We start from the raw sequence: 26,571 nt of genomic DNA, 5'->3' as shown, positions 1-26,571 counted from the left end.
ACTTATTACATTTTCAGTGAACTTTAGCTTGTACTTTTCTAATTCTACTAGATATTGTATATTGTTCAATTAATGGGTAACACAAGGTCTAAATCCCATGGAGTTGATCTATCAGTATTCAAAATATTCATATAGAATATTTCGAATACTGATAATATTTGAAATTTTACATAATCTAGAATATACAATGTTGAATGTTTATAACATGGATGTCAGATTTCAGTTAGAATGAAATCTTTTCATTATAAAGACAATGATACACCAAAATATTTTCATTTTTCTCATTTCACCATTCTATTTTATAATAATAAGCATACAAATAATCTTCTTCACACTCTACCCGTCTACTGAATGGGGTGCTGATCAATCTTCATTGCTTCATCATTATTGTATGCTTATACATTCAAAGCCAGATTATTATGAATCTCAAATCTGTGGTTTGGCAAGGTAGATTTAACCTGCGATGGTTGGATGCCATCCATCATTGGGGTATATGGATAGGTACTTTATATGGATAGGCCTTTCATACATCGCCCACTCAAAGCCTTTATGTTAAAGTCAGTGAACCAGCTTTGTCACTTAGAAGGAAACAGTTGTCTCTTAACTATGTCTCTTAAAAATAAAGTCTCTCCGAGAGCATCCTACATGGACTACTCTTTTCTCTACATTTGGAGGCCCAATATCGCACACATCAGACTGCCATACACCCTTCTGGTATGTGTCATAAAGAGATTATGGAAGCTATTGGAATGAATGCCGACAACAACTGGACCAAACATAACAGCATTCCTCCATGGTAGGGTTGCACTCCATCCTGCAACCTCTGACATCAACTACAAAAGTCTCATATACCATTATCTCTCTACTTTCAATTGTTTAATATACACACAGAGCAACCAACTCTGATTTCCTGCCTATCTATATTGATGGTTCAAGATCAAGGATCTCTGTTGGCTGTACTTCCTGATTTTACTATATCCAACCAGATCTCTCAATTCTAGTAATTACACAACAGTATTACATGCCATTCAGCTTGCATTTGCACATATAAAAGAAAACCATTACGAAAAGTGTGTAATTTATACAGATTCTGAGTTCCTTACAGGTTATCTCCTCTTCTATGTATAATTCACATACAGTACTTTGTGAGGTGTTACAACTGTTGTACAAAATGAAGACCCATAATTTTAATGTTCAGTTGTGGATTCTAAACCATAGTGGAATTAAGGGATATAAGACTGCTGATGCAGCTGCTAGACCAGCTCATACATTTTCCATGTACTGTTTGATAGTTCCCTATACACACTACAGACATTTTATAAGATGAAAGCTAATTGTCCATTGGCAGTCATCATGGCAGAAGCACTGACAAACAATCTGCATGCTATTAAGCCTGAAATTAAGGATTGGTAGTCTAGTCAATGCAGAAACAGATGAGAAGATGTTCTCACTAGGCTCTGCATAGGTCACACTCCTCTTATTTACTCAGGGCTGATGACCCACCTACATGTGAAACATTCAACACACATCTTACCATTTGTCATATTCTAGTAGTGTCAACACTTCACATGAGAGGGGAATAAAATTTTTACTTATCTGGCCAAGCCGCCCACACTTCTACAGATGTTATCAGACTCAGACAAATTGCAAGACAATTTTAACTTTTTACAAAGAATTAATTTATACAAACACATTTGATTATAAATTCTATTTATATGTAGATACTGCCATTGCTTAACTTAACTTTTTGTACATACATATTATTTACTAAGTTATCCCTTTGACTATTTATTAATACTCTGTATACTACTGTAACTTTTCTATGGCACAGCATGACCTTTGCTGTCCTTCTGCCAATAAACCTTAAATTGATTAAACTTTGAATAACACATTCCATCAATCTGTCCTCATACAAAATTCTATGCCATATATTAACTTGGTAACCTGCTGCTAAATCTTTTACTAGTCTTCCCATTTCCACAGAATCTAGGTGAGCATATCTGAGCACACTAATCCAGATGTAGTTTTATTCAATAAAGATAAGATGACTTGATATCAAACCTTGATGGTTTGATAAGATGACCTGACCATCATGGTAATATGGTTCCTAAACATTAACTGTCTTCCATAATCTCTTAGTCTCTAGTTTCATCAACTACTTGCAGTAAATTTCCATTAATATAATACTCAGCCTGCCCTGCAATGCTCTCAGTCCAAAATGCATAACTTTGCATTCAGCAATATTGAACTGAATTTCATTAACATCTGTTCAAATCAGCCTATAGAAATTCTGTATTAGATATGTCCTTATCACCCTCTCAACTTTGCATCATCAGCAAATACAGAAACATGTAGGAAATGTTTTCTGTTCCTACATGTCTTTGTATTTTAGTAATATTATGGTTCATGTTAGCCTTCTATTGTCATTTTTGTTCATCCTAATCCTAACTCGGAAGAAGCCACATATATATGTGGCAAAACTAGTCAGCTTCGTTTATTTGTTTTAATAAGGCCAAATAAACCCAATATATTCCTTCTTAGAAAATAATATTTAATTATTTGTTGATGATGCAAAGAGACATCATCATCATCCCAGGTATGAATAATATACCACTTTAGGATTAGAATGAACAGCAGTAGTCCAAGCACAGAACCCTCTGGCACACTACTACTCACCCTTCCTCTCATAGACTTTGTACTTCCATACATCACCTTCTGTCAGCCACTCTCCTATGCATGTTATCATGAGTTTATTTTACATGCTCATACCTGTGACTTTGTATATAACAACCTCCCACATGGAATTCAGACAAATGCCTTGACAAAATCCAGAGTTATTGCAGTATACCATTTCCCTTATCTAACTCTGCTATCATTCTTATAAAAATAAATAGCTCAAGCAAGACTTACTTGGCTTTAATAAACCATGCTAGCCTCCATAAAAAAAAGATTCAAAGTACAATCTATCCACCTCTTGATGTGAATCCTATCCAGCCTCTCCAATATCTTAATGACCACACCAGGGATACTGACTGGTCTAACTGGCAACATTAGTTCTAACTCTACCCTTGTATAATCAAATAATTTTGTCCTACTTCCACTCATTAGGTACTTTGTTCATATTGATACTCAAGTTAAATAACTAGGTTAGTGATGCTGCTACTGCCCTTGCACATTTCTTTGGCATCTATGCTGATTATTCCCATTTAATTGCACTGTCATGTTTTCTTTGCATCAAGCTCCTGCAATATCATTTTTAATACATGTAACTCATTTATTTCTATCCTTTAGCCAGGATTTGAACTTTGTCCCCAAAACAAGAATCATATTCATAGACCAATGAGCCACTTATGACATTCAAGTGGTCTTGGAGTACAATTTTTGGCAATTTGCAAAAATTTAATTAGATAAGGCACTGATTTCTAAAAGTTGTTTAAACAACACATCAAATTGTTTCTGGTGCCAGAAAGTTGGCAATGGGTAAACATTCAAGTTGTGTATGTATTAATATTTGATTGTAGTAAATTATAAATGCTATTCAACATACAACAAAATGAATTTTATATAGTTTGCATTTTACTCATTTGTATTTTTAACAGAACTTTCCGTTTGATGGATGACAATGTTGATCGAAAACTTGATATGGAAGAATTTCAGCAAGGTCTGAATAATTATGGAATTGATTTTACCAGTAATGATACCCAAGAATTATTCAAGGAATTAGATAAGGATGGAAATGGTACAATCATATTTGAAGAATTTCTTCGTGCTATAAGGGTAATTAATGCTTTTTTTATCATTTAAATACTATTTAATATATTGTTAATTTGACTTGATATACAATAAGGGTTATGAATATAAAATTTAGATGTGTTTTTTATTTATATATTTGAATTTGTGAATTATTCCTGAAAATGTGAGCTTCATTTCAAATAATACAATTTCTTATAGGAAAAATGATATAAATGGAGATTTACATTTCTGGACAACCCTAGAATGGCCTTTCATATAATAAAATGTGAGACAAAAAAAAAAAAAAGAAAGTGAATATGAAGTAAACACTTATTAAAATACTGCAGCAGCAGCAGCTATTCAACACTCCTAAACAGTTCACCCCCCAAATTAGAGAACTAATTTTTCTTCCTCTTAATTCATTCCTTCTGCCATCTTTTGGAACAGTTTTCTTCTCTCTTATTTATTTCTTAAAGAGTATGCCTACAAGTCATGAAAAATTATTTGGATGAACATGATATCCCATCAGATGATTGATAATAAAGGGAAAACATTTATTCTTTGCATGCATGCCTCAGAATTGTTTCTTTTGGGAATGCATGAGCTTGCTTTCACTGAACAAGTTGGTGTAGCTTCACCTCATACTATTTCTCAAAGAACTCCACAGTAGTGTCTATTATGGAAATCCTGTTACAACAGGATTATACATAATGCTCGACTTTTGACCAGGGCATGCCATTATTTAATAGCCTAACAGCAATTATATACAGCTTGTTACTATATAGATACTTTGGAGTCTAACATTCATAGTCAAAAATCAAGTATAAGAAACACTGTGAACTAATTTTGCCATCAAAAGTGGTTCTGAATTTAGTAATAATGCAAAACTACAATGGCTAAAGGAAGCATTCAGTAAATATATATTGATGATTAAAAAAAAAAATAAATAAATAAAATAAAAAGTTTGCAAAACTTAATGGCAGTAATTATTAAAGTTTTCTAAATGACTGACTGATACATTTTGTTATTAAATCCTTAAAAGTAAAGTACAATATAAAGTTTTGGCATCAATCTCCCAGAATACATTCTTTTAATGTATGCCTCAGTGCCAGTTGTCACCATATGCATTGCCAGTATGAATCATTGCCTGGTTGGATAAGTGGTTAGCAGATCCACTCTCCAATCAACAGATCTTGGCTTCCAATCTTGCTCTGAGCATAGATGTTTGTAACTGTCTTTAGATGGGAAATGAATTTCATCACCAGGTGGGAGACCACTATCTGCTTATTGGAGGCCCAAAATGGCTTGATAAAGTTCCATATTTGGCCTCTAGAGCAGGGTTCCCAGACTATGTAAAAAAATAAAATACAAAAAATATATAAATTGATAAGAATAGGAAAGAAAAAAAAAACTTAGCCCATACATGCTACAAATGTACCATATGTTTACAAACCTTTCATGGATGGGAACCACATAAAAAAAAAGTTCCAAGGCAATAGGCCTACAAAACAAAAAAGAGGACATTATAGGCCAGTGGTCTCAAACTGGCGACCTGCAGGTCGCATCCAGCCCCCAAAGCAATTTTACATGGCCCGCGAATACATTTCAATTATGTATTTGTTGTAAATACGGTGCTTATAGTTTTAGAGACAGAGAGATATGGACTGAGCTTATGTGCACATAAGCTCAGTCCATATCTACAATTTACAATCAGTAAATTTAGTTTGCCAGCCGACAGTTGGTGGCCCTTCAGTATTCTGGTGTTTCTGATGTACAGTTGCGCAGTTCATATTGCAATATAGATGGAGACAAATTAACGTATGGCTTATAAAACCTGTTTATTTGTGCTTGTTGTTAGATCTACGTTATATCAATACCTATCGTTTAGAATTGTGCATAACTTTTGAGTGTTGCTTTCATACGAAAATTCATCTTGTTGAATTAAAGTTGTAAATAAAATTATAATAGTGATTTTAATTAAGAGATTAAACTGCAAGCCATGTCTTTAACAAGGAAAGTGGACGAAGAAGGACGTGTTTTTCAAGATAAATGGGAAATTATGTACTTTTGTGGTGTTGTGTGCAATAAAATTGTATGTTTTATTTGTAATAAGGGAATATCAGTTCCAAAAGAAAACAATTTACGTTGCCATTACGAAATGAATCATGACGAAAAATTTGAAATGTTGGAAGGCAAATTGAGAGAAGAAAATTTAGTTTCTGAAATCTGGCTTACGATGACAACAAAATTTTTTTTTACTGAAGCAAATAAATCCAGTGAAGCAACAGTTCATGCAAGTTTTGCTCTCGCACACATCACTGCAAAATGATCAAAACCATTTACTGATGGCGAATTCTTTAAAGATTGTTTGATTAAGTCTGCTGAACTTCTTTGTCCTGACAAACAACAATTATTTAAAAATATTAGTTTGTCAGCCATCACGGTAGCGGAACGTATCAACGAAATCGCTAGTGATTTACGATGTCAGTTAAAAGATTATTCATCAACTGCTTGTATAGATTTTGCAGCATTCTCAATAGCAGTTGATGAGAGTACTGACATCGCAGATATAGCACAACTTGCCGTTTTTGTATGAGGTTACCGATGAATTTGAAGTAATTGAGGAATTATTGGAAATAATTCCTATGAAAGGAAAAACTGGTGCACAGGATATTTTTTCTGAAATAAAAACTTAATAGATAAATATAAATTAAGTTGGGATAAAATGGTTGGATTTGCAAGTGATGGTGCAGCTGCTATGGTTGGTAAAAAAAAAAAAATGGAGTAGCAGTAAAATTAAGAAATATAGTGAAAGAAGAAAAATTTCAGAATAAATTTTGCACTATACATTGCATTATTCATCAAGAAGCACTTTGTGCCAAAAGTTTGCAGATGGATAATGTTATGGAAACAGTAAACTTTATCCGTGGACGAGCTTTGAAACATCGAGAATTTGTTGCATTGTTTGAAGAAATTGAAAGTGAGTACGGAGAAATGATTTTTTTATAACGAGGTGAGGTGGTTAAGTCGAGGAGCTGTATTAAAACAGTTTTTTGATTAAATGAAATCAAAATTTTCATGACAAAAAAATAAAACCATCGACGAGCTACATAATGATACATGGATAACAGATTTAGTATTTCTTGTTGACTTAACCGGCCATTTAAATATTCTCAATAAAGAGCTGCAAAGAAAGAGTAAACTTATCACTGACATGTATGCTTGTATTAAAGCTTTTAAAGTTAAATTGCAATTATGGGAAACACAACCGGAATCAAAAAATTTCGTACATTTCCTACATCTTAAATCCTGCCCTATTATTTCAAATGAAAAATCTCAAGAATATGCAAGAAAAATAGCATTATTACGACAAGAATTTGAAGAAAGATTTAAAGATTTTAATGATTTTGAGTCTGATTTTACATTATTTCCATTACCATTAAAAACAAACGTGAATAATGCACCAGAAAATCTACAAATGGAGCTAATTAATTTACAGTGTGATATAAATCTTATTTGCAGATACAGATTCGATTAACTTTTATTTGTACTTGTCAAAAGATAAATACCCTCAGTTAAGAATTTTTGCAATAAGTATAATCGCTTTGTTTGGGAGTACATTTATATGTGAACAGTTTTTTCGCAGTTGAAAATTAATAAGTCGAAGAAAAGAACCTGATTGACCGATGAGCATCTACAATCCGTGATGAAGATAGTTTCTAGTAATTTTTCTCCAAGGCTACAAACTTTATCAGAATCGAAACGCTATTAAGTTTCAAGTTGCAGTAACAAATAAAGAAGTTTATAATTATTTACATAAAAACATATGTATTTTTTCTGTATGTCGAAGAGAAATTTAATAAATAAAAGAAAGAGAATAGGTTGTCATTATTTATTCTCAAGTTATAAAGATTATAAAAGGGTTTCAAATTATAAAGGTTATAAAGGGATGGTATCTATACATTAGGGGTAAGTACAGTTCAGTATGTATGTATGTATGTATGTATGTGTATATATATATATATATATATATATATATATTCACTCTCATTTTGTTAAAAAAAAAATTCCATTTGTGCATTTGGCCCGTATGCAATTTGAGTTTGAGACCTTGTTGATTCTAGTTGCCAAAACTAAAAGTTTTCTGTCTTTGTTTCAGCTGATTTTGGAATTAGTAAATATTTGATATAGCAAGCAGATGTAAAATTGACTGTGTTGTACACATAAGTTCACACAATGAATGCTAGTTAGGATTAAGAATGTCATCTCTCATATCTAGGATGCCAGAAATTCATTTAATCTTGGTGATGTTAGAGACCAGTTACCTACCTATTTTTAAAACGGACTAAAAGAGTACAGCCTAATTCCTTTAAGAGGGGAGGGGATCAGAGGATTTATGGTGCAAAATGAAATCTAATTAGGAAAATCTGGAATCTTTAAGGGGAGGGGGGGGGGAATGTTTGCTGATAATGCAAAACTGGGGAAAGTAATATCCTGTGATGATTTAAACAAATGGGCATTATGGGAAAGGATAATGATTGTCAATTTAATGTTGCAGAATATAAGACCAAACATGGAACTTTATCAATATTCCATTAAACAGACACACACTACTGAAGTACTTATTACTTGCAGTTGACTGTCTCCTTTTATCTTGATATTAAGATAAAAGGATAAATATGTGTATATTAAGAGTTCAAACTCTTAATATACACATATTATATGCAAAATAACATGTAAAAAAGTTTGCATGCAAAAAGATGAGGTGAATATGGTAACAATGTTTGCATTTTCTGAAAACGCTGGACACATTTTCACACTTTAAAGGCTAATTCCTGATGATGTATTTTTCAATATGAATTTGCAGAAGATGCGTAAGATAACAAAAACAACACAATACACATAGACCACTTCTAGAAGGAAAATTGATCTGTTCAGATGTGCACTTTATAAGCCGATTTTTCAAAATAAAATGAACCTCTTATACAAAGAGGAATCCACCTGCTGGTCTAATTAGCTGAATGGAGAATATCTCTGTTCTTCATCCAAACAAGTTGCAGGTCCTGCTGTGGACGTGGATGTTCATGAATGTTTTTAAGTAGTAGTTGAATTTCACTGTGTATAACACCTGATTAGAATCTTGAAACAGCTTGAATAAAGTTCCATGTTTGGTCTCTAGAGCACGGTTTTTGGGCTTTCTAACCCTTAGCCCGCCGGTACTTATACACTATGACAACCTTCCATAGGTGAAATTCAGTTTACCAAAAAAGATGTCCTTTCATGTCATAAAATGTTCCCCTGAAAATTATTAATTTTATTACTAATTTCATTACTGAAATTTAAGGTATAATCATCATGAACTTTAGCATTTAATTGAACAATTTCAGCCTCCAATGTCTAAAGAACGTTTAGATATCATAGAAGAAGCATTCAAAAAAATGGATCAAACAGGAGACAATGTCATTACAGTGGATGATCTACGAGGGGTCTATAATGCACAATGGCATCCCAAGTTCATTAACTGCGAGATGACAGAAGAGGAAGTATTTTTGAAATTTATTGAGAATTTTGAAAACCCCAATAATCCTGATGGAAAGGTATGGCTTTAGAAGGATTTTAAATTAGTTTACTTGAATGTTCTATAAAGCATAATACATGAACAGTATGTTAGTCTCCCTTTCCTTTTTAAATGAACCAGTATAAATGTGATTTATGCAAGAAAAAGATATGTAAAAGAATACTCCTCATATGTAATGATTATTTTATATACTATGTGCATGTTATTTAATAGTAATGAATTTAAAGGTAAAATAGAATAATTTTGAATATTATATTAAATATAATATTATTAAATATTATATTTAATGTGTTTTCTCACTTAAGCCAAAAAAAAAAAAAACATGGATAAAAAATAACCAAATAATATCAGATTTTTGCTTAAGATGGGAGAAAATCAACAAATGAAATGTAACACAGATCTTTAAAACAGTTACCAAACTAAGCCGCTTCTTGAAAAGATAGTTGTGATGGTTTCTTTCATTTAATTATAGTCTCATAAGGACAACAATGTCTCCTATGTCATTAGAAATTATTAACAAATGAAATAGTAGTAGTTGTTTAGAATTATGGCTGAAACTACCAAGGTTATGAGCTCACTCCATTATGTCTATTAATAGCATGCATTTTATTTTTAGGAATTAAAAACTTCAGCAGGGGGAAAAGCCTTTCATCCTTGGCTGTCTAACTCACCTTTAGTTGAAAAAGCCTTTATAATGATTCTTCATACCAAAGGGCATTGTGAAAACTGTTTTTTGGTTGTTGAGTCTATTTAGCTATGTATGCTCAACAAACCAAAATAAAATTAAGGGGATAAAAATCCCTTACTACTTTACAGCCAGTATGTGAAACTCTAAGATTGAAAACTACGATCTATGAGTTTCATGCCGAAAAACTATCGGCGAATCCAAGCGTAATTCGCCGATAGTTCTTCAGCATGAAACTCATAGATCGTAGTTTTCGATCTTAGAGTTTCGCATACTGGCTGTAAAGTAGTAAGGGATTTTTATCCCCTTAATTTAACTAACTTTGCCAGGAAATATAGCCGTTTGGCTTTTCATCTTGATTATAAAACAAAATAAACTTAGCACATTTTATGCAATATTTGGGAGAACAAAGTGTTGCTAGCTGAAAAGAATTCTCCATCGAAAGATCATGCTGGAAAAAAAAAAAAAAAAAGAAGACTAGGATGTAAAAGCCAAAGATTAAATGCACACTGATCACATTTTGAAAAATGTTTATATTAATTCATTAGGAATCACAGTGTTTATAAAGATATATTAGTACATGTTTAGAAAAGTAAGGAAGAAAATATTATCATAAGAAGTCATCGTTTCAAAGAGCCTCTTTTACACAGAGGTATGGCAGCATCTCAACCCCTCCCTCACCCCACCAATTTTATCTGGACTTGGGACCAGCATAGCTGATGAATCAGGCTATGGCAGGGTCTTTACTATTCCTGACTGTAATCCGTGTGTGATCATGGGGCCGTTTGCTTGTTCTTGGGAACAAAAAACCAGTTTCTGTGTGAAAGGCAAAAAAAACCTCTACCTCTGTATGGCAATTTGGGATTTACCCGAACAAACTGTATTCTTATTGGTTAAACCAAAATTTAAAAAAAATGATGGTACAACATGACAAAATTTCATGCCAGCTGGGACGTTGCCCGGTTAAACAAGGCCCCTGTTGTTTTTGCCCGGGAACCAGAGCGAACAGCAAAAAGTCAGCTACTGGAACAAATCTGAAAAAACACCCCACCTCAACATCACCAGAGTTAAAGATCGGTACTATCAACATAAGAAGCCTGAATGGCAAAGAAATGGAGTTAGCTGAGGAATTAGATCGATATAATAGGAGTGACTGAAACAAAAAAGACAAAAACTGGCAAGATCTTTCTGAGCAATAAATACAAAATGTTATATTCAGGCAATGACAATCAAGGAAAAGAAGGCGTAGCCATAGTATACAACACAAAATAAGAGGCTAATTTTCTTGAATGGCAGTCAGTCTCAAGTAAAGTAATGTGGGCAAATATGAGAATGGGGAACTGGACAATGATACTTATTTGTGCCTATGGTCCCACAGAAGGTTCTACTAAGATAGAAGTGGAGGAATTTTTGAGGCTTTAGAAAAAGCAGCTGACACAATGAAAAAAGGAAAAGTTGGTCTTTGTTGGAGATCTAAATAGCAGAGTAGGAAATGATTGTCAGACATACAAAAATATATTGGGAAAATTTGGAGAAAAGAGCAAAGTTAATAATTATGACAAATATTTGTTGGATTTCTGCTCAGGACATGGACTGGTTATTACTAACACCATGTTCCAACATAAAAATGTGCACAAATTCACATGGAGAGAAGAGGCAAGGAATAAGAAAAGTCTCATTGACTGTGTTACTGTTGATAGTGATGTTTTCTCCCTTGTGCAGGACACCAGAAATTGGAAGTGATCACTATTTAGTCTTGAGCAGGATAAAATTGAATTTCATATTGAAAAGAATAACACGTGAGAAAGTTTTAAAGTGAATAAAAGTTGAGCAGCTCTCAGATGTGAACTGTAGACTAAAATACACAAAGCTTATTGAAGAAAAAATGAAAGAGTTTGAGAACAGGAACCAAACTTCAGAGATTCAGTGGCAAGTCTTCAAGAAAACCTTGATTGATTCAGCCAGAGAGGCATGTGGTGAGGTTGTCTGCAAGCATAGAAAAATCAGAACTCCATGGTGGATACAGGAAGTTAAAGAGGCAGTGAAGGAAAAGAAGAAAGGATATCAAAAGTTCCTGGTAAGTCAGCTTGTGCTCTTAGAGAATACAGAGACGAATGTAAGAAAGCTAAACACTGTGTAAAACTAGCTAAACAAAAGTTATGGAAGGACTTTGGCAAGAACATAGAAAATAAATATCAAGAGGGTGGCAAAATATTTTGGAGGTTATTGAAGAAGCTTAGAAATGGAGGAAAGAGTACTGTAAAAGGAGTTAGAGATATAAAGGTGACATGAAACAGGAGAAAAAGATATCCCTGAAGTATGGAGTAATTACTTCGAAAAATTGCTAAATGAAACATGCAGTGATAGCACAGTGATAAAAAACACTCAACAGGCATACAGTCAGTAATACATATCCATACTTGAAGTAGAAAAAGCTATCAAAGGCTTGAAATGTGGAAAGGCAGCAGGAGTAGATGACATTCGACCAGAAATGCTGAAGTATGGTGGTAGTCTTACAGTGGCTGCACTGCATAGTTCAGAAAGCCTGGACAGAGGGATGAATTCCCGATGATTGGATTAGAGCTCTAATTGTACCCATATCTAAAAAGGGAAATAAAACTGAATGTGAGAATTACAGAGGTATTTCCCTACTGAATGTTCCTGACAAGATATATGCAAGTATACTTGAGAAACGGTTGAGAAGAATTGTAGAAGAAAAGCTTGGTGAAGAACAAGCTGGATTCTGGCCAAATAGAGGCTGTCAGGATCAGATCTTCACTTTACGACAAATAGTGGAGAAATAATGGGAATATAACAAGATCTGTATTTGAGTTTTGTAGATCTGGAAAATTCATATAAGGTGCCAAGAGAGAGAAGCTATTCAATACTCTACAGTTATATGGTGTCAATGGAGCATTATATCAAGCAATACTTAGTCTTTATTTGAGTTGTAAGTTAGTAGTTACAATTGAAGGAAGTGTGAGACAAGGATGTACATTATCCCCTCTGTTATTCATTATCTATATGGATCACATTATGAGGAAAGTGGTATTAAACATGATATCAAAATTCGAGATATTAATGTCAGCTCTTTTCTTTATGCAGATGATGTTATACTTCTGAATAAATTCGCTACAAGTTTGCAAGATTCCCTGACTAAATTGAATAACTGTTGTAATAGATATGGTATGAAGTTCAGCAATAAAAAGACAAAGCAATGAAAATAGGTAGAATCGTTGAAAATGTCAACTGTGTTTTGAATGGATTACCTGTGGAACAAGTAAAACATTTCAGCTACTTAGGCACGATTTTTAGTGAAGATGGTAAATTAAATATGGAAATAGACAACAGAATCAACAAAGCTGGTATGGTAGGAAATCAACTGAATAAATTCATATCGAATAAGAGAGAAATTAGTCAGAACACTAAATTAGTTGTATACAAGACAGTGTTCAAACCAGTTTTAACTTATGGATCTGAGAGCTGGGTCAGATCAAAGACTAGAGACAGATATGAGAGTCCTGAGAAAGATTAGAGGCTGAATATTGATGTGACGGCATCAATGGCAATATCATATTAAAAATGAGGATATTAGGAAAGAACTTGACATTGTCAGCATCCAGGAATGCATTAGCAGAGCTCATCTCAGGTGGTATGGTCATTTAAACAGAATGGATGAGGAAAGATTGGCAAAACAAGTGTTCTCTGCCAGGTTGGCAGGGAAACGACCCAGAGGAAGACCAAGATATAGGTTCTTCCTCTGATTGGGTGCAAAGTGCCTTAGAACAGAAATATAATATCTGATAATATTGGAGTCTTGACAAGTAACAGACTGATCTGGTGGAAAATTGTAGATAGGAAGTTATTAAGAATTGTAGATTTCTTATTGAAAAACGAGTTATTTGCATTTTGGTAGTTTACATTAATGTCATTATGAGATGGGCAGACTGTTTTCTCACTCATATCATGTATTTATCATTTCCCACCCCAATTTTTCCATATTATGCCTTGTTAGGTGAATTTAACAAAATATGTAATCATCTATTAGAGTAATTCATTTTGTCCAGCTATGCAAGTTCTTTTTGGCTCTCAAGTACTAAAATTCAGTATTTGAGTCATCTCAACTTTTATTTCTACTAGGCCAATGAAAATGAGGAATCATGTGGCTCATTCCACTTGGCATTCTTATAATGCCAGTCGAGATGGGGATATTGATATAAATGGCTGTGTGAATGTTGCTCTATGGAAAAGAAATGGATACTAGATAGAGTTTGAATTGCGACCACTTAGAAGAATCACTAGTGAGAAAGAAATAATGTTTGAAGAGTGATTATGATTTATCTGGTATTCTGAGAGGTATGTGAAAAGGTATGAGATCGCTAGTGACACTGAATGCCTTGCCATCTATATGTGTTGGATCAGTGCAATTGGAAAAAGAGGGAAAAAAGATCTAAATAGGAAACTCTCTAACATGCATATCAGAGTAAATTCCACCTTTGAGACCAAAACAGTCCAAGTGTGTAAGAGATGGATAATATTATGAGAAGCAGAAATTTGAGTTTTTCAGGAAAAGAATATATGGTTTTACAGACTAGAGATGAATATGATCATGGAGATTGGAATTTAAGAGGGTCTGTGATCTAAATTACTAGAGTGGCTGTTAAAATGTGTTAAAAAAAATTGTAATGATAGTCTTAAATGTTAGTCGTTATTCCTAATAGTGCTTCACAGTGTAAACTATATCAGAGGAACAATAAATAAGTTACTAAATTAATAAATTCTTTGTTGTTCCTCTGTTATATGAAGTACTATTATGAAGTGTTAGAAATATTTTTTAACATATCCATATAACATGGCTAAAGGTGAATGCATTACCAATTTACTGGAACCATATAGTGGGTATATGAGAGAAGTTTTTTAAAAAACTCATTTTTAAAAAAAAATTTTTTTTTAAGCATTTCAATAAATTGATGAGGAGGGAGAAATTGGGGGTTGGCACAGTAATGCCCTCAATTTTTTTTATCTTGCCAAGTAAAACAACTAGGATGCATGAATAAAGCAAATAAGTTGTGGGGGGGGGGAAGAGAATCCAAATTAGTTTTGGGGGGGGATTCTTTTAGGAATTGAGAGAATAAGAAGACTGCATCAAAAACTGTGACTTAAGCAGACTTACATCAAAACTGAACATAATGTTAATATCATGATACAAAGTATACAGTTTTTCATGCAGGAAGGAAACTGTGTTGACTTCAGATCTTTTAGGAAGTGCATAAATATGAGGAGGGAGGATCATGAGGTTTAAGTTTTAAATCATTTCAAGGGCCAGGTTGCAGTTTTGTAAGTGCCTTTTTTGTTTTCAGCAGAATTGTAGTCAATTAAAGAATAAGCAGATCAATCTTTGAGTAGGATTTTTCAATTATATTAAGAACATTGAAGGATAATAGCAGTGTTACCTCTATCTACGTCAGTAATAAGTGATAAGACGGTGCCATATCTTGGCTTCTTAAAACAATTCAGAATTTAAACCTTATAATCCCAGCAACCTCCCTCAAACCTTAAGCATATGGCTTTATGCTTAAGCAGATATTCTTAAAAAAAGGGATGCTAATATAGGTATACAGCAGAGTATCTCATATTCCAAAACACATTTTTATATTTTATATGATTTAAGAAAAAAAAAAAAAAATTCATGTCTGAATGCAAGGCAAATTAGTATATGTGAACTGAAAATAACCAGTTAACATTATTTTGGGAGCAGTATTATTATTATTACAGGCGACTCCAGGGAGGCCTTAGACTCATCGAGGGAGGTCCTAAACATCATGTCCACACAACTATACAACATTCTCACAGTATCTATCATATCTTGCTTTGAACTCACTCACTGTCATAGCATCCACAACAGACTCTGGCAGCTTATTCCACTCATTTATCACTCTAAAAGTAAAGAACCCAGCTCTAACACCCTTGCTAACCACACTCTTGCCCAGCTTCCATAGATGTCTCCTAGTTCTCCCACCACTAGTCCTGATCTCAAAAATATCCTCTGAATTAATCCTATAGAAACCCTTTGGCAATTTGAATGTCTCAATCATATCTCCCCTTTTCTGCCTATCAACTAATTTCTGCAACCCACACATCTTCAACCTGTTCTCATAAGGTTCATTCCATAGACCTGCTATCATCTTGGTCACTCACCTCTGGATCCTCTCCACCTTCTCCCCATCAAGAAGAAACCTAGGTGACCAAATCTGGGCACAGTAGTTGAGATGAGGTCTTATCAAGGCTTGGTGCAGAGGTACAATAACTTGCTTGTCTCTGCTCGTCAAAGTATTTTTCAACAAACAAGTGAGTCGATGAGCTGATTTAGCTACTTTTGCAATGTGCCCCCTAAACTTCATCTCCCTATCCATCAACACTCCCAAGTCCCTGGCCTCATCAATCTCCTGGAGTACAGTTCCACCAATGTGGTATACTGCTGCTAATCTTTTAACCCCAAAATGCATAACCTTACATTTTGTCACATTAAATTGAAATCCATTCTCCTTAACCCAGAACTCCAATCTATCCAAGTCGTCCTGCAAGATCTTGACATCTTCTGTATTCACTATTGCCCTACCCAAATTTGCATCATCAGCAAACAAATGAACTGTTCCTCTTTGATCCTTACCTATATCATTAATGAACAAATTAAACACCTGTGGCACACCACTAGTCACAGGCTGTCTTTTGGACTCTACTCCTGAATAAACTACTCTCTGATATCTCTCTCCATCAACCACCCACCTATCCATCTCACCAACCCTATATCCATTCCCATATGTTGCAGTTTACGGAATAGAATTCCATGTGGTATCCTGTCAAATGCCTTAGCCAGGTCCAGCAGTATCACTGTAAACCCATTACCCTTATCCAGTTCTGCTGTCACTGTGTTATAAAACTTGAGCAAGTTACTGAGGCATGATCTACCCTTCACAAAGCCATGCTGTCCCTTGTATAGTATCTCATTTTCATCAATCCATTCCTGTATTTTTCCCTTGACTACTTTCTCCAAGACCTCGACAATGACTCCTGATATGCTGATCGGTCGGTAATTTGCAACAGTAGTCTTGGATCCTCCTTTATGCAGTGGAACTATTTTCCCCTATTTCCACACCTTCGGGACTAAACCAGACCCGAGACTCAGATTAAACAACATGGTCAAGGGCACTGATAATTCTTTAGCCACTTCACGTAAGACCCGTGCCAGTATACCATCCAATCCCACAGATCTATTCACATTAAGGTTCTATAATAGACTATTCACCTCCACTTCATTCATCACAATTCCCATATAAACTAATGGTTCCTTCATTTTTTCAATGTCGCCACCTGGATGATATACTCTTGCAAAGTGCTCATTCAGTAATTCCACTATATCGACTGATTCAGTGACCTCCTTACCATCGACATTCCTTAAAATCATTCTGCCATATACAGTTTTTTTTTTTTGCTTGCAGCATATTGAAAGAACTGTTTGGGATTCTCTTTAGCTTGTATAGCTAGTTCCCTTTCATAATCCGCTTTTGCTTTTTTTTACCACACTCGTTACTCTTGTGGCCTGCGCTTTATACCGTTCGTATGCCTGCAGGTCACCTTTCTTTTTAAATTCCCTCCACAGTTGTTTCTTTTTTTGTAGCTCAAGCTTAATGGTGTTATTCATCCATTTAATCCCTACTTGTTTTACTATTCGGACCCTAGGTATACAATCAACTATAACCTCCTGTAAATGCTCCTTGACCACTTCCCATGCTCTATCAACATCCAGCCCTTGCAGTTTTACATGCCATGGCACTGATCCAAACAATCTCTTAAGCTTGTCATACTTGCCAGCACGATAATTCCACATATACCCTGTCTTAATCGAAAATTCCACACCTTTAGCCATCTCCCAGGTCAAGACCTTACGATCACTCTCATGAATAGGTGGCAACATGGTCATATTCATTAGTCAAATTCTCAGATGCTATTATCAGGTCAAGCACTCTCAAACCCCTAGTATTTTCAATTACATGCTGTCTCAGATAGTTATCCCTTTAATAACTGAATAAAATCCATTTCCTTCCTCACATGTGTCCTCTCCTCCTTCCAATCAATGTTACCATAGTTGAAATCCCCCATAATAATTATCCTCCTTCCACTCATTTCATCAATTTGTTTATGCATACTATCTCCACCATCTATTCCATCACCTGGTATATATAGCAGGCCCCAACTCTATATTTTGTTCTGCCAGTCTCAATCTCACACCAAATATCCTCAAATGAGCTCTTTTCACTATCCTGCAATAGAACTTCAATTCTCCTTGGCTGCAGTTCATCAGTAATCATCAATAACACTCCTTCCCCCATTTTATTCTCTCTATACTTCCTAAACACACTATAACCTACTAACTATATCATCTTCTGTCAGCCATGTTTCACTAATGCCAATAACCTGTGGCTAGGAAGAGCCAATCAAGGCCAAAAATTCTTCCTTCTTGTTCTTAATACTTCTGGCATTAGTATACATGAAATGCAGAGGTCCCTTTGTCCCATCCCTATCTTGATGCGTTATTCTAACTATCCCATTCCAATTTCTTGTCTTTTGTACTGGCTCGGGTACATTATATACATTCTGACACTCAACTGTCTCACTGATGTCCACATATCCAGTTCCTCCCCTCCTTGGTAGTTCTCTAGTTTCCCCTGGTTCTGCACATCCATTTTCACTTCATTTAGCAATACTTTTTCCAGTCTCTGCACACCAAATCCATTCAAATGCAGGCCATCCATCTTATATAAATCCTTTCACCCATCAAACTCATTCCACACCACACCGTCTGCATAATCTGCGCATAAAGTCATTTGCGATTATGCCCCCCCCCCATCTAAACTCCTTTCTGTTGTACCGTGGCAACAGACTCACCATCCTAACTCTGTCACTCTTTTCTTTCGCTACCATTAACAATACTTTCAAGTCCTCTCTCATAAAAAATTTATCTCCTTTCAATTCATTAGTACCTGCCACAACTATCAATTCTTTCACCCTCTATTTTTGGCTCTAATACTCTCACTTACATCCTTAAATTTCGCACTAAGTACAATTTAGTTAAACTTCCATCTATCACGCCTCTTAATAATAAGTCACCATACAACACTCTTTCCTTCATTTCAGAAACTCTCCCACTCGTACGCTTATTTTTACTTTCAAACACTTGTTTATTTCCATTAGCCGAGGCACTCTGGAAAGAGTTTTGCAGGTGTTCCAACTGCCGCTGCGCACTATGTATCACTCTGCACAGCCTAGCGATCTCACTCCCTACAAATAATTCATTTTTTTCATCATTTATAAACCATTTTCTCTCTCTGTATAGTTGCTTTCACTCTCTCTTTGATCATCGCTCTCATTGTCATCTTGTACAACATCGCAATTCCCTATCAAGCCACTATTTTCACTTGCATTCTGGCTTTCTTCAACCATAACTATCTCACGACCTGACACATACTTCAATTCCTCACTTTGCTTACACTTTCTGCACATTCTCCCACCACTATCACTTTCCATCCAAACTCCAGCCTCCTTCGGGAAAGCATACATCCCACTGGACCAACTCCCTCACATTACAGTTTTTGAACAAAGGCATCGTATTTTTGGACGAAAAATTACTTCTGTATTGGCACCATGTGCTATTCTATGAAACATATCGTTAAAATACTAAGTTAAATAAAATGGAATTCAGACCAAAATCACACAGACACAAGCTACCAAAAATAAACAATACTACGTTAAGATTTAAACCAATATTCCAATTTTCACTCAAAATTATACTTAGCTTTCGGGAGCTCTCTGAAAACACTACACATCATGTAGCCCTCTAGCAGCCAGTCCTATATATATATATATGTGTGTGTGTGTGTGTGTGTGTGTGTGAGAGAGAGGAGGGAGTTGTTTAGATAAAGTGTTTTTGATGTAACGTGTGCTTTTGTCCTACCAATGTTTGCTTACAAAAACTGTGGATTAATTTTTGATTTTTAACTAATGCAGCATTTAACTAATTATTCACTGAAAGATATACCAAAGTTTCATGATACTTATTATACAGAAGTAATTTTTCAATCTGAATAATTAGATACAAGAAATATTAATATATAAATATAATATAAAGAGATGTAGAAAGTTTTTTAACTTGGGTATACTATGTTAAAGATACCAAGGAATTTTATAAGCTAGGTTTTAATCCTTTTTCCCAAGTAAGCAAAGTTTGCACCTGAATGTAGTTCAAGTCTGAGGCAACTCGTAGTAAAGGTGGAGTAAGCTCAGATCACTTTCCTTAGTATTTCCCCCTAAAGTAAAGCACATCCCCTTACAGAGATGTATGATGCTATGCATTAAAGGCAAGGGCCACTACCCAGACCGGTTTCGACCTTTATTGAGGTCTCGTTAGTGGGAGCCAGACCAAAAAAATACCAAGGTTGAAGTAATGCAGAGCTTATAAATTTTACCTAAACAAGTTGCTACAAGGTGCTTTGACCTTATTAAATAAAAAATCTCAGGATAAGAGTAAGATGTAGAACTTGAACTACATTCAGGTGCAAACTTGACTTACTTGTCTGTTTGCTTACTTGGAAAAAATGATTAAAACCTAGTTTATAAAATTGCTTGGTATCTTTAAAATATAAAGAGAATTTCAGAATATAAGGTGTGCTCTCTTTCTGAATCAATTACATTGGTTTTCATAACATTTTCATTTATAAAAAGAGCTCATATTGAATGGTAATAAATAAAAAAAAAAAAAAAGTTCCTCAAACATTTAAAATATTTTCAAATAATAAGCATATAATGCTATACAGAGAACTAACTTTTTTTAATTTTACTCCCTGCAGATTACAAAACAAGAATTCATCAATTATTATGCTGGTGTCAGTGCTTCAATTGATTCTGATGAGTACTTTGTTACAATGATGAAACAAGCTTGGAAGTTGTGATTTCAAAAATGTTTCCAATGTAAAATTTGGTTACTTTAACAAACAGTTGTATTTTAATCCTTTCCCTGGTATAGATATTTTTATATTCTGATGTGGGCATGTTTTTTAGGTTTAAATATATATTTTGTGCATAACCAAATCCAAAATACTTTTGCCATTAAAACAATATAGTGGAATATAAAAATATGCCTAATCTTTGAAGAGGATTAATAACCACATCCAGTGATCAACTGTGCCCTACTTTAAAGTAAGAGCAGCTAAAATATGAGTTATAAATAAGTAAAAAGATATATCAATAACACTGAGAATTATATATGTGACTACCTTTTTTCTACACAGGCCACTTTTTTGAGTTTATTATTAAAAAGTTTACCTTTATTTTTTTCTAAAATATTAATAAAAATTCAAATTTCAAATTAATTTATGATTCAAGTTTTTAAAAGATACTGGCAGAACTTGAACAGATATGCAAAAAACATGGGCTAGGTTTAATATTATGAGATGTTCATATTGGTAGACAATTCCTTAGCTTTAATTTAATATGATTCATTTAAGAAGTATAATGGAATGTGACAGATGAGTTGTACTGGTTTGTCACTATACTGTTCCTAGTAGTATCAACTTAAGAGTAAGCTATGTTTCATGCATAAAACATTTTATTTATAAGTTAATGTTGAATATTAGCTATGGACCAGTTATGGTCCATCAATTCATTATTTGTTTATTTAAATAAATGATTAAGTAACTAAAACTTAGAAAACTTCATTATCATTAAAAAGTTAGAACCTTCCTAATTTAGCTAACAAGGAAAAAAAATTAACTGATGGTCATGGTATCTGCAATTAAGTGAATTATTTACATAATAATCTGAAAAGGAAATTGCATAATCACTACAGTTTATTGCTTTTGTGATAATATTTCTTAGTGGAATTAAGTTCACTGTATATAGTTACTCAAGGATGACTTTTATCTCTGCACAAATTTTACATCGAAAAACTGATATCTAATTTATGAAACAGATTTTTTTTTTTTTAATCCTTAGAAACTTTTGATAGGTGAATACATTATATATAATAACATGGCTTATTTATATCAATTTGGTTATCTTTCTTCTATCACGAATATACATATTTTTTAATTCAATATTTAACTGTGAATGAGATGTTCATATTCTGAAATAAAAAGATAAAACAATGATCTTGTGTTCTTCATTCCCAAAGTAATATAGAATGTACATAAATTGTGTCCACATTTATTTACATATTTAAATATATAATCAGTGATTTCACACCCAATCATAAACTTTAAAAGATGCATTTTGCACCTTAAAAGTAAAGAAAGGGTCTCGCTAATCATAGATCTGGAAACCTCACACTTCCAAGATAGCACAAATGCCAACAATCTGCAACACATATAAAGCAAAATGTCAAGAAATAAGCACAAATCTCTTGATAATGAAAAAAAACTTGTAAGATGTAAAGTACCTTCAAAATGACCTTCATTGCCAGTCACACAGCCGCTGAGATATCTCATCAATTACAGCCTTACATGCTCAAAAGTTCTGGCTAGTACAAACCTGTTCAACCTGAAGAAAGAAGAGAGCCCAAAGAGCATGTATAATTTGTTCTCTGGACTCCCTTCTTTCAGAAGAATTAAATGAAATATGAATCACTTTGTTGCCTAATGGATATAAAGAACCCACCATCCAGAAAATAACTGATAATTATAATCTTTCAGCCAGATTACAATCTGATGTGAAGAAGATTTTTGAACAAACAGCAAGGATGCTCCACAAATACAATCTGTACACCACTTTCAAACCAACACTTAAGTTATCTTCTTTACTGCCTCCACTATCCTTACCTGGTGTCTTAAGTATCTTGTTCATGTTGACTTTGCTACTTTGGGCAGACTGACCATTCTGCTAAGATCAGAATCTAAGAACATGAAGATTACATAAGATTTCTAGAATCAGAGGGTTTATGTCTTGCTTCTCATGCCATTGACACTAAACAGAGTTCATTGGAATCAAAGATGCTACACTATAGTAGATTTAAATTCAATAATCTATTCCCTGAAATGTATAAAATACAGGTAACCCTCATATAACGCAGTACTTATACAACGCAGTTTCGATATAACGTGGCCTCCAAATTGTAGTAATCCTTTATCTTTTCATATATTTTTCAATGCGCAACTTAAAAATCAAATTTTATCTTAGTTAAATTTGTGTCTGCCCTATCGTGCATGTAGTTATAAGTAGCGAATTTATATTAGGAGAAATAGCCTTTAGCACACATGTACGTCAATTGTTTGCCGTATAAAATATTTATTGTTGAAAATTGTCTTCGTTTTCTGCTAGGAAAGCGAAGTGTTAATCTCATGCTGAGCACTTTATTTTTTGATGAGTTACATACAATATGGAATGCTTTTTTTTTATGTAAAAAAATTTATTTTTATAGTAATGGTCACTTAGAGTGCTTTTGTGATTGATTGAAAATGAAATTAGTGAATTAACTGATGATGGGGAAATAGATTTAAATGAAGTCGAACCAAATGGCGGGGAAAGTTCTGCCAAAGATTCTGATTGTGATGAATCCGTTAAAGAATTCAGTTTAAAGAAATTAGCAGAAGGACTGAACTTGGCAAGAAAGTTATTTTATGGATAATGATTTCTCAATGTAGTGCTCCAGAAAATTCAAGAGATAATTGGATATTTGTTTAGCTCCGTATTATGAACTTAATAAAAAATTGCAGCATAGCGGTAAGCAAGGTCTTATTACTGACCTCTTGATAACTAAACCAGCCTTTCGAAATATGCAATGAGAAACTTTGTACAAATGATGTCCAAGAGATATCAAGTGATGACAACATCCAGCCACTCGTAAATAAAGAACATCTACGAAATATTAGTTTTGAAGAGAGTGACATATACACTTTATTTTATTTTGCCTAAAACATTTATGTATTATGTGCAAAAATGAAGTTTACGTACAATTTTTAATTTTTTATAATTTTATACTATGTATTTGTTTCATAGTTTATGTTTTCTTAACTTACTTGAATTAAATAAAAATATATTTTTGTTGGATATGTCATTGTTTATATAATCTTTAAAAAAAAAACGATTTCGGAACATAACCCTACTTTTTCTATGTGATCTGAGTCTTGCATAACGCACCATTTCTATGGAACCTAACATCCGTGTTATACGAGGGTTACCTGTACTACATTATTGTACTAATCTTAATCAAGCAGACAGTATGCCTATCTCCAAGTTTTGGGATGTAATCACTTTAAATTGTTCATATTTAGTTTGAATTACACAACTATACTTTGCCTGGTTCTTTGGAAATTTAATAGCGTTATCTAATGCTCACTCAGCTGCAATCGAGACGTGAAAGTATAACTCATGCTGCTTGACTCCTTCTTGTGTTACTATTTTGAATGTTGTAACCAATTCTTTTGCTCTCTCCCTTGATGATGATGATGATCATGTTATAGTGTTGATATAGGAGTTGTAAAGAAATCCTAATTTCTTTTACATGTATTAAACCATTTTTTAAAAGTACCATTATGTCTACCATACGTTTCTATAAAACATCTAGTAACAGAACTAGATATTTTATAATAAATATTAACACAAACACTGTTATAACCAAATCAGATAAAGGAGATTGTTTTTGAAGTCAGCAGCAGCTATGAAAAATTTCCCAAGATTCAACAAGTATGGTTGTATCAATTTGCCAAAAATCTGAGAACTAGTTATTTTAAGATTGAATTCATACTCATAAAAATTCTCTTTATCTAACAACAGATGGCACCAAATTAAGACTTTAGTTGTCTGTTAATTTTAAACTATTGCTGTTTGCATACTGTGGCAAACTGTTTGTGTTCTGAAGATCATCATCATCAATTTCCTGATGTGTATCCTCAAGGGATGTTCAGATTACTATAACAGGACTACATGATTAAGTTTCCATTATTATAAATCTCCTATCAACAATTTTCCTCCAAATCAATCTATTACTTGTGATAACTCCAATATTGTTATATCTAACATTTCATGCTTCTAAGCACTTCTGACTGAATCAATCCACCCAGATCTTGGTGTTCCTCTGGGTCTCTTTCTTGTCATCTTGGCACATCAAACATCTGTTTCGCTAACACCTATTTTAAGTGGCCACACCACCTTAGGTTAGTTCTGCTGACACATTCTTGAATGTTAATAATGTCAAGTTCCTTTCTAATATCTTCATTTTTAATATGATTGATGACATCAGTTCAATCTCCTAATTTTTCTCAGAACCCTCATAACTGTGGTCTCCAGTCTTTGATAAAGTGCTTTATTTCTAACCCAACTCTCAGATCCATAACTTAAAGCTGGTTTGAATACTGCTAGTTTAGTGATTTCGCTAATTTCTTTCTTATTCCACAATATTTTACTTGTTCTATAGGATCTCTATTCAGAATGTAGTTGATGTGTTCCAAGTTTCTTCCTTTTTTATTGCTGATTTTCATGCCATAATTAAGTAAATAAAGTTATAATCAAAGTAAATTAAGTTACAGCTGTTACTTAATTTACTTTGAGAATCCTGAAGACTTGCACCAGATGAATTTATGAGTACAACATCATATGTATAAAGCAAAGAGCTAGGTTTGACATCTCCAATTCTAATATCAGGCCTAATGTCACTTTCTTTCATAATGTGATCCACACAGATGATGATGAATAAGAGTGGATCCTTGTCTTTTTGTTTGATTTTACATCAAACCATCTTCCAGTATTTCCTTCAATTCTAACTGCTCACTGACAACTAAAATATAGACTATATATTGCTCTGTATAATGATTCATTCGTCCCATATAATTGTTGTGTTTTGAAAAGCTTTTCTCTTGGCACCTTGTAGTATGCCCATTCCAGATCTACAAAACTTAAGTACAGATCCTTGTCATATTGCCATGATTTCTCAACTAATTGTCTTAAAGTGAAAATCTGATCTTGACAATCTCCATTTGGCCTGAACCCAGCTTGTTCTTCTCCAAGTTTCTCTTCCACAATCTTTCTCAACCTCTTTTCAAGTATGGTTGCACAAATCTACCCGGAACATTTAGTAGAGATATTCCTCTGTAATTCTAACATCCAGCTTTATTCCCTTTTTTTTATAGATGGGTACTATGAGAGGTCTATTCCATCAGGAATTCGACCTTCTGACAAGGTTCTCTGAATTATGCAGTGTGGCCATAGCAAAACTTTTATATCTTCATATTTGAGCATTACTGGTCGAATATCATCTCCTCCAGTTGCCTTTCCACGTTTCAAGTTTTTGATGGCTTTTTCTACCTTAAGTATTAATATGTACTTCTGTTTGCATTTCTCTTGAAAATTTTCCACTGCAGTTCTGTCATTGCTTGTTTCATTTAACACACTTTCAAAGTAATTACTCCAGACATCTAGGATATCCTTACTTTCAGTTTTCATGTTGCCATTGTCATTTTTGATTCCTTTTACAGTACCCTTCCTCCATTTCTAAGCTCTGTCAATAGTCTCCAAAATATTTTGCCACCTT

General features: G+C 33.8%; 1 protein-coding gene across 1 annotated transcript in view; it reads left to right on the top strand.

Annotated features, from left to right (window-relative positions):
- LOC150108586 (calcyphosin-like protein) overlaps positions 1-22,198 on the top strand; it is a 41,763-nt gene extending 19,565 nt beyond the window's left edge. Inside the window, exons 3-5 of the mRNA XM_090416033.1 lie at positions 3,600-3,777; positions 9,120-9,329; positions 20,900-22,198. Of these exons, the coding sequence (XP_090272159.1) occupies positions 3,600-3,777; positions 9,120-9,329; positions 20,900-21,001 (490 nt within the window). The 3' untranslated portion in view covers positions 21,002-22,198. The remainder of the gene's footprint in view (positions 1-3,599; positions 3,778-9,119; positions 9,330-20,899) is intronic.
- Positions 22,199-26,571: the final 4,373 nt, after the last annotated feature.

Source organism: Typopeltis vanoorti, chromosome 3, assembly GCF_054136105.1.
Source record: "Typopeltis vanoorti isolate ZY-2024b chromosome 3, IOZ_Tvanoo_1.0, whole genome shotgun sequence".
Classification (NCBI taxonomy): Eukaryota; Metazoa; Arthropoda; class Arachnida; order Uropygi; family Thelyphonidae; genus Typopeltis; species Typopeltis vanoorti.
The sequence above is the reverse complement of the archived record's forward strand: the minus strand, read 5'-3'. Positions and strand labels throughout refer to the sequence as shown.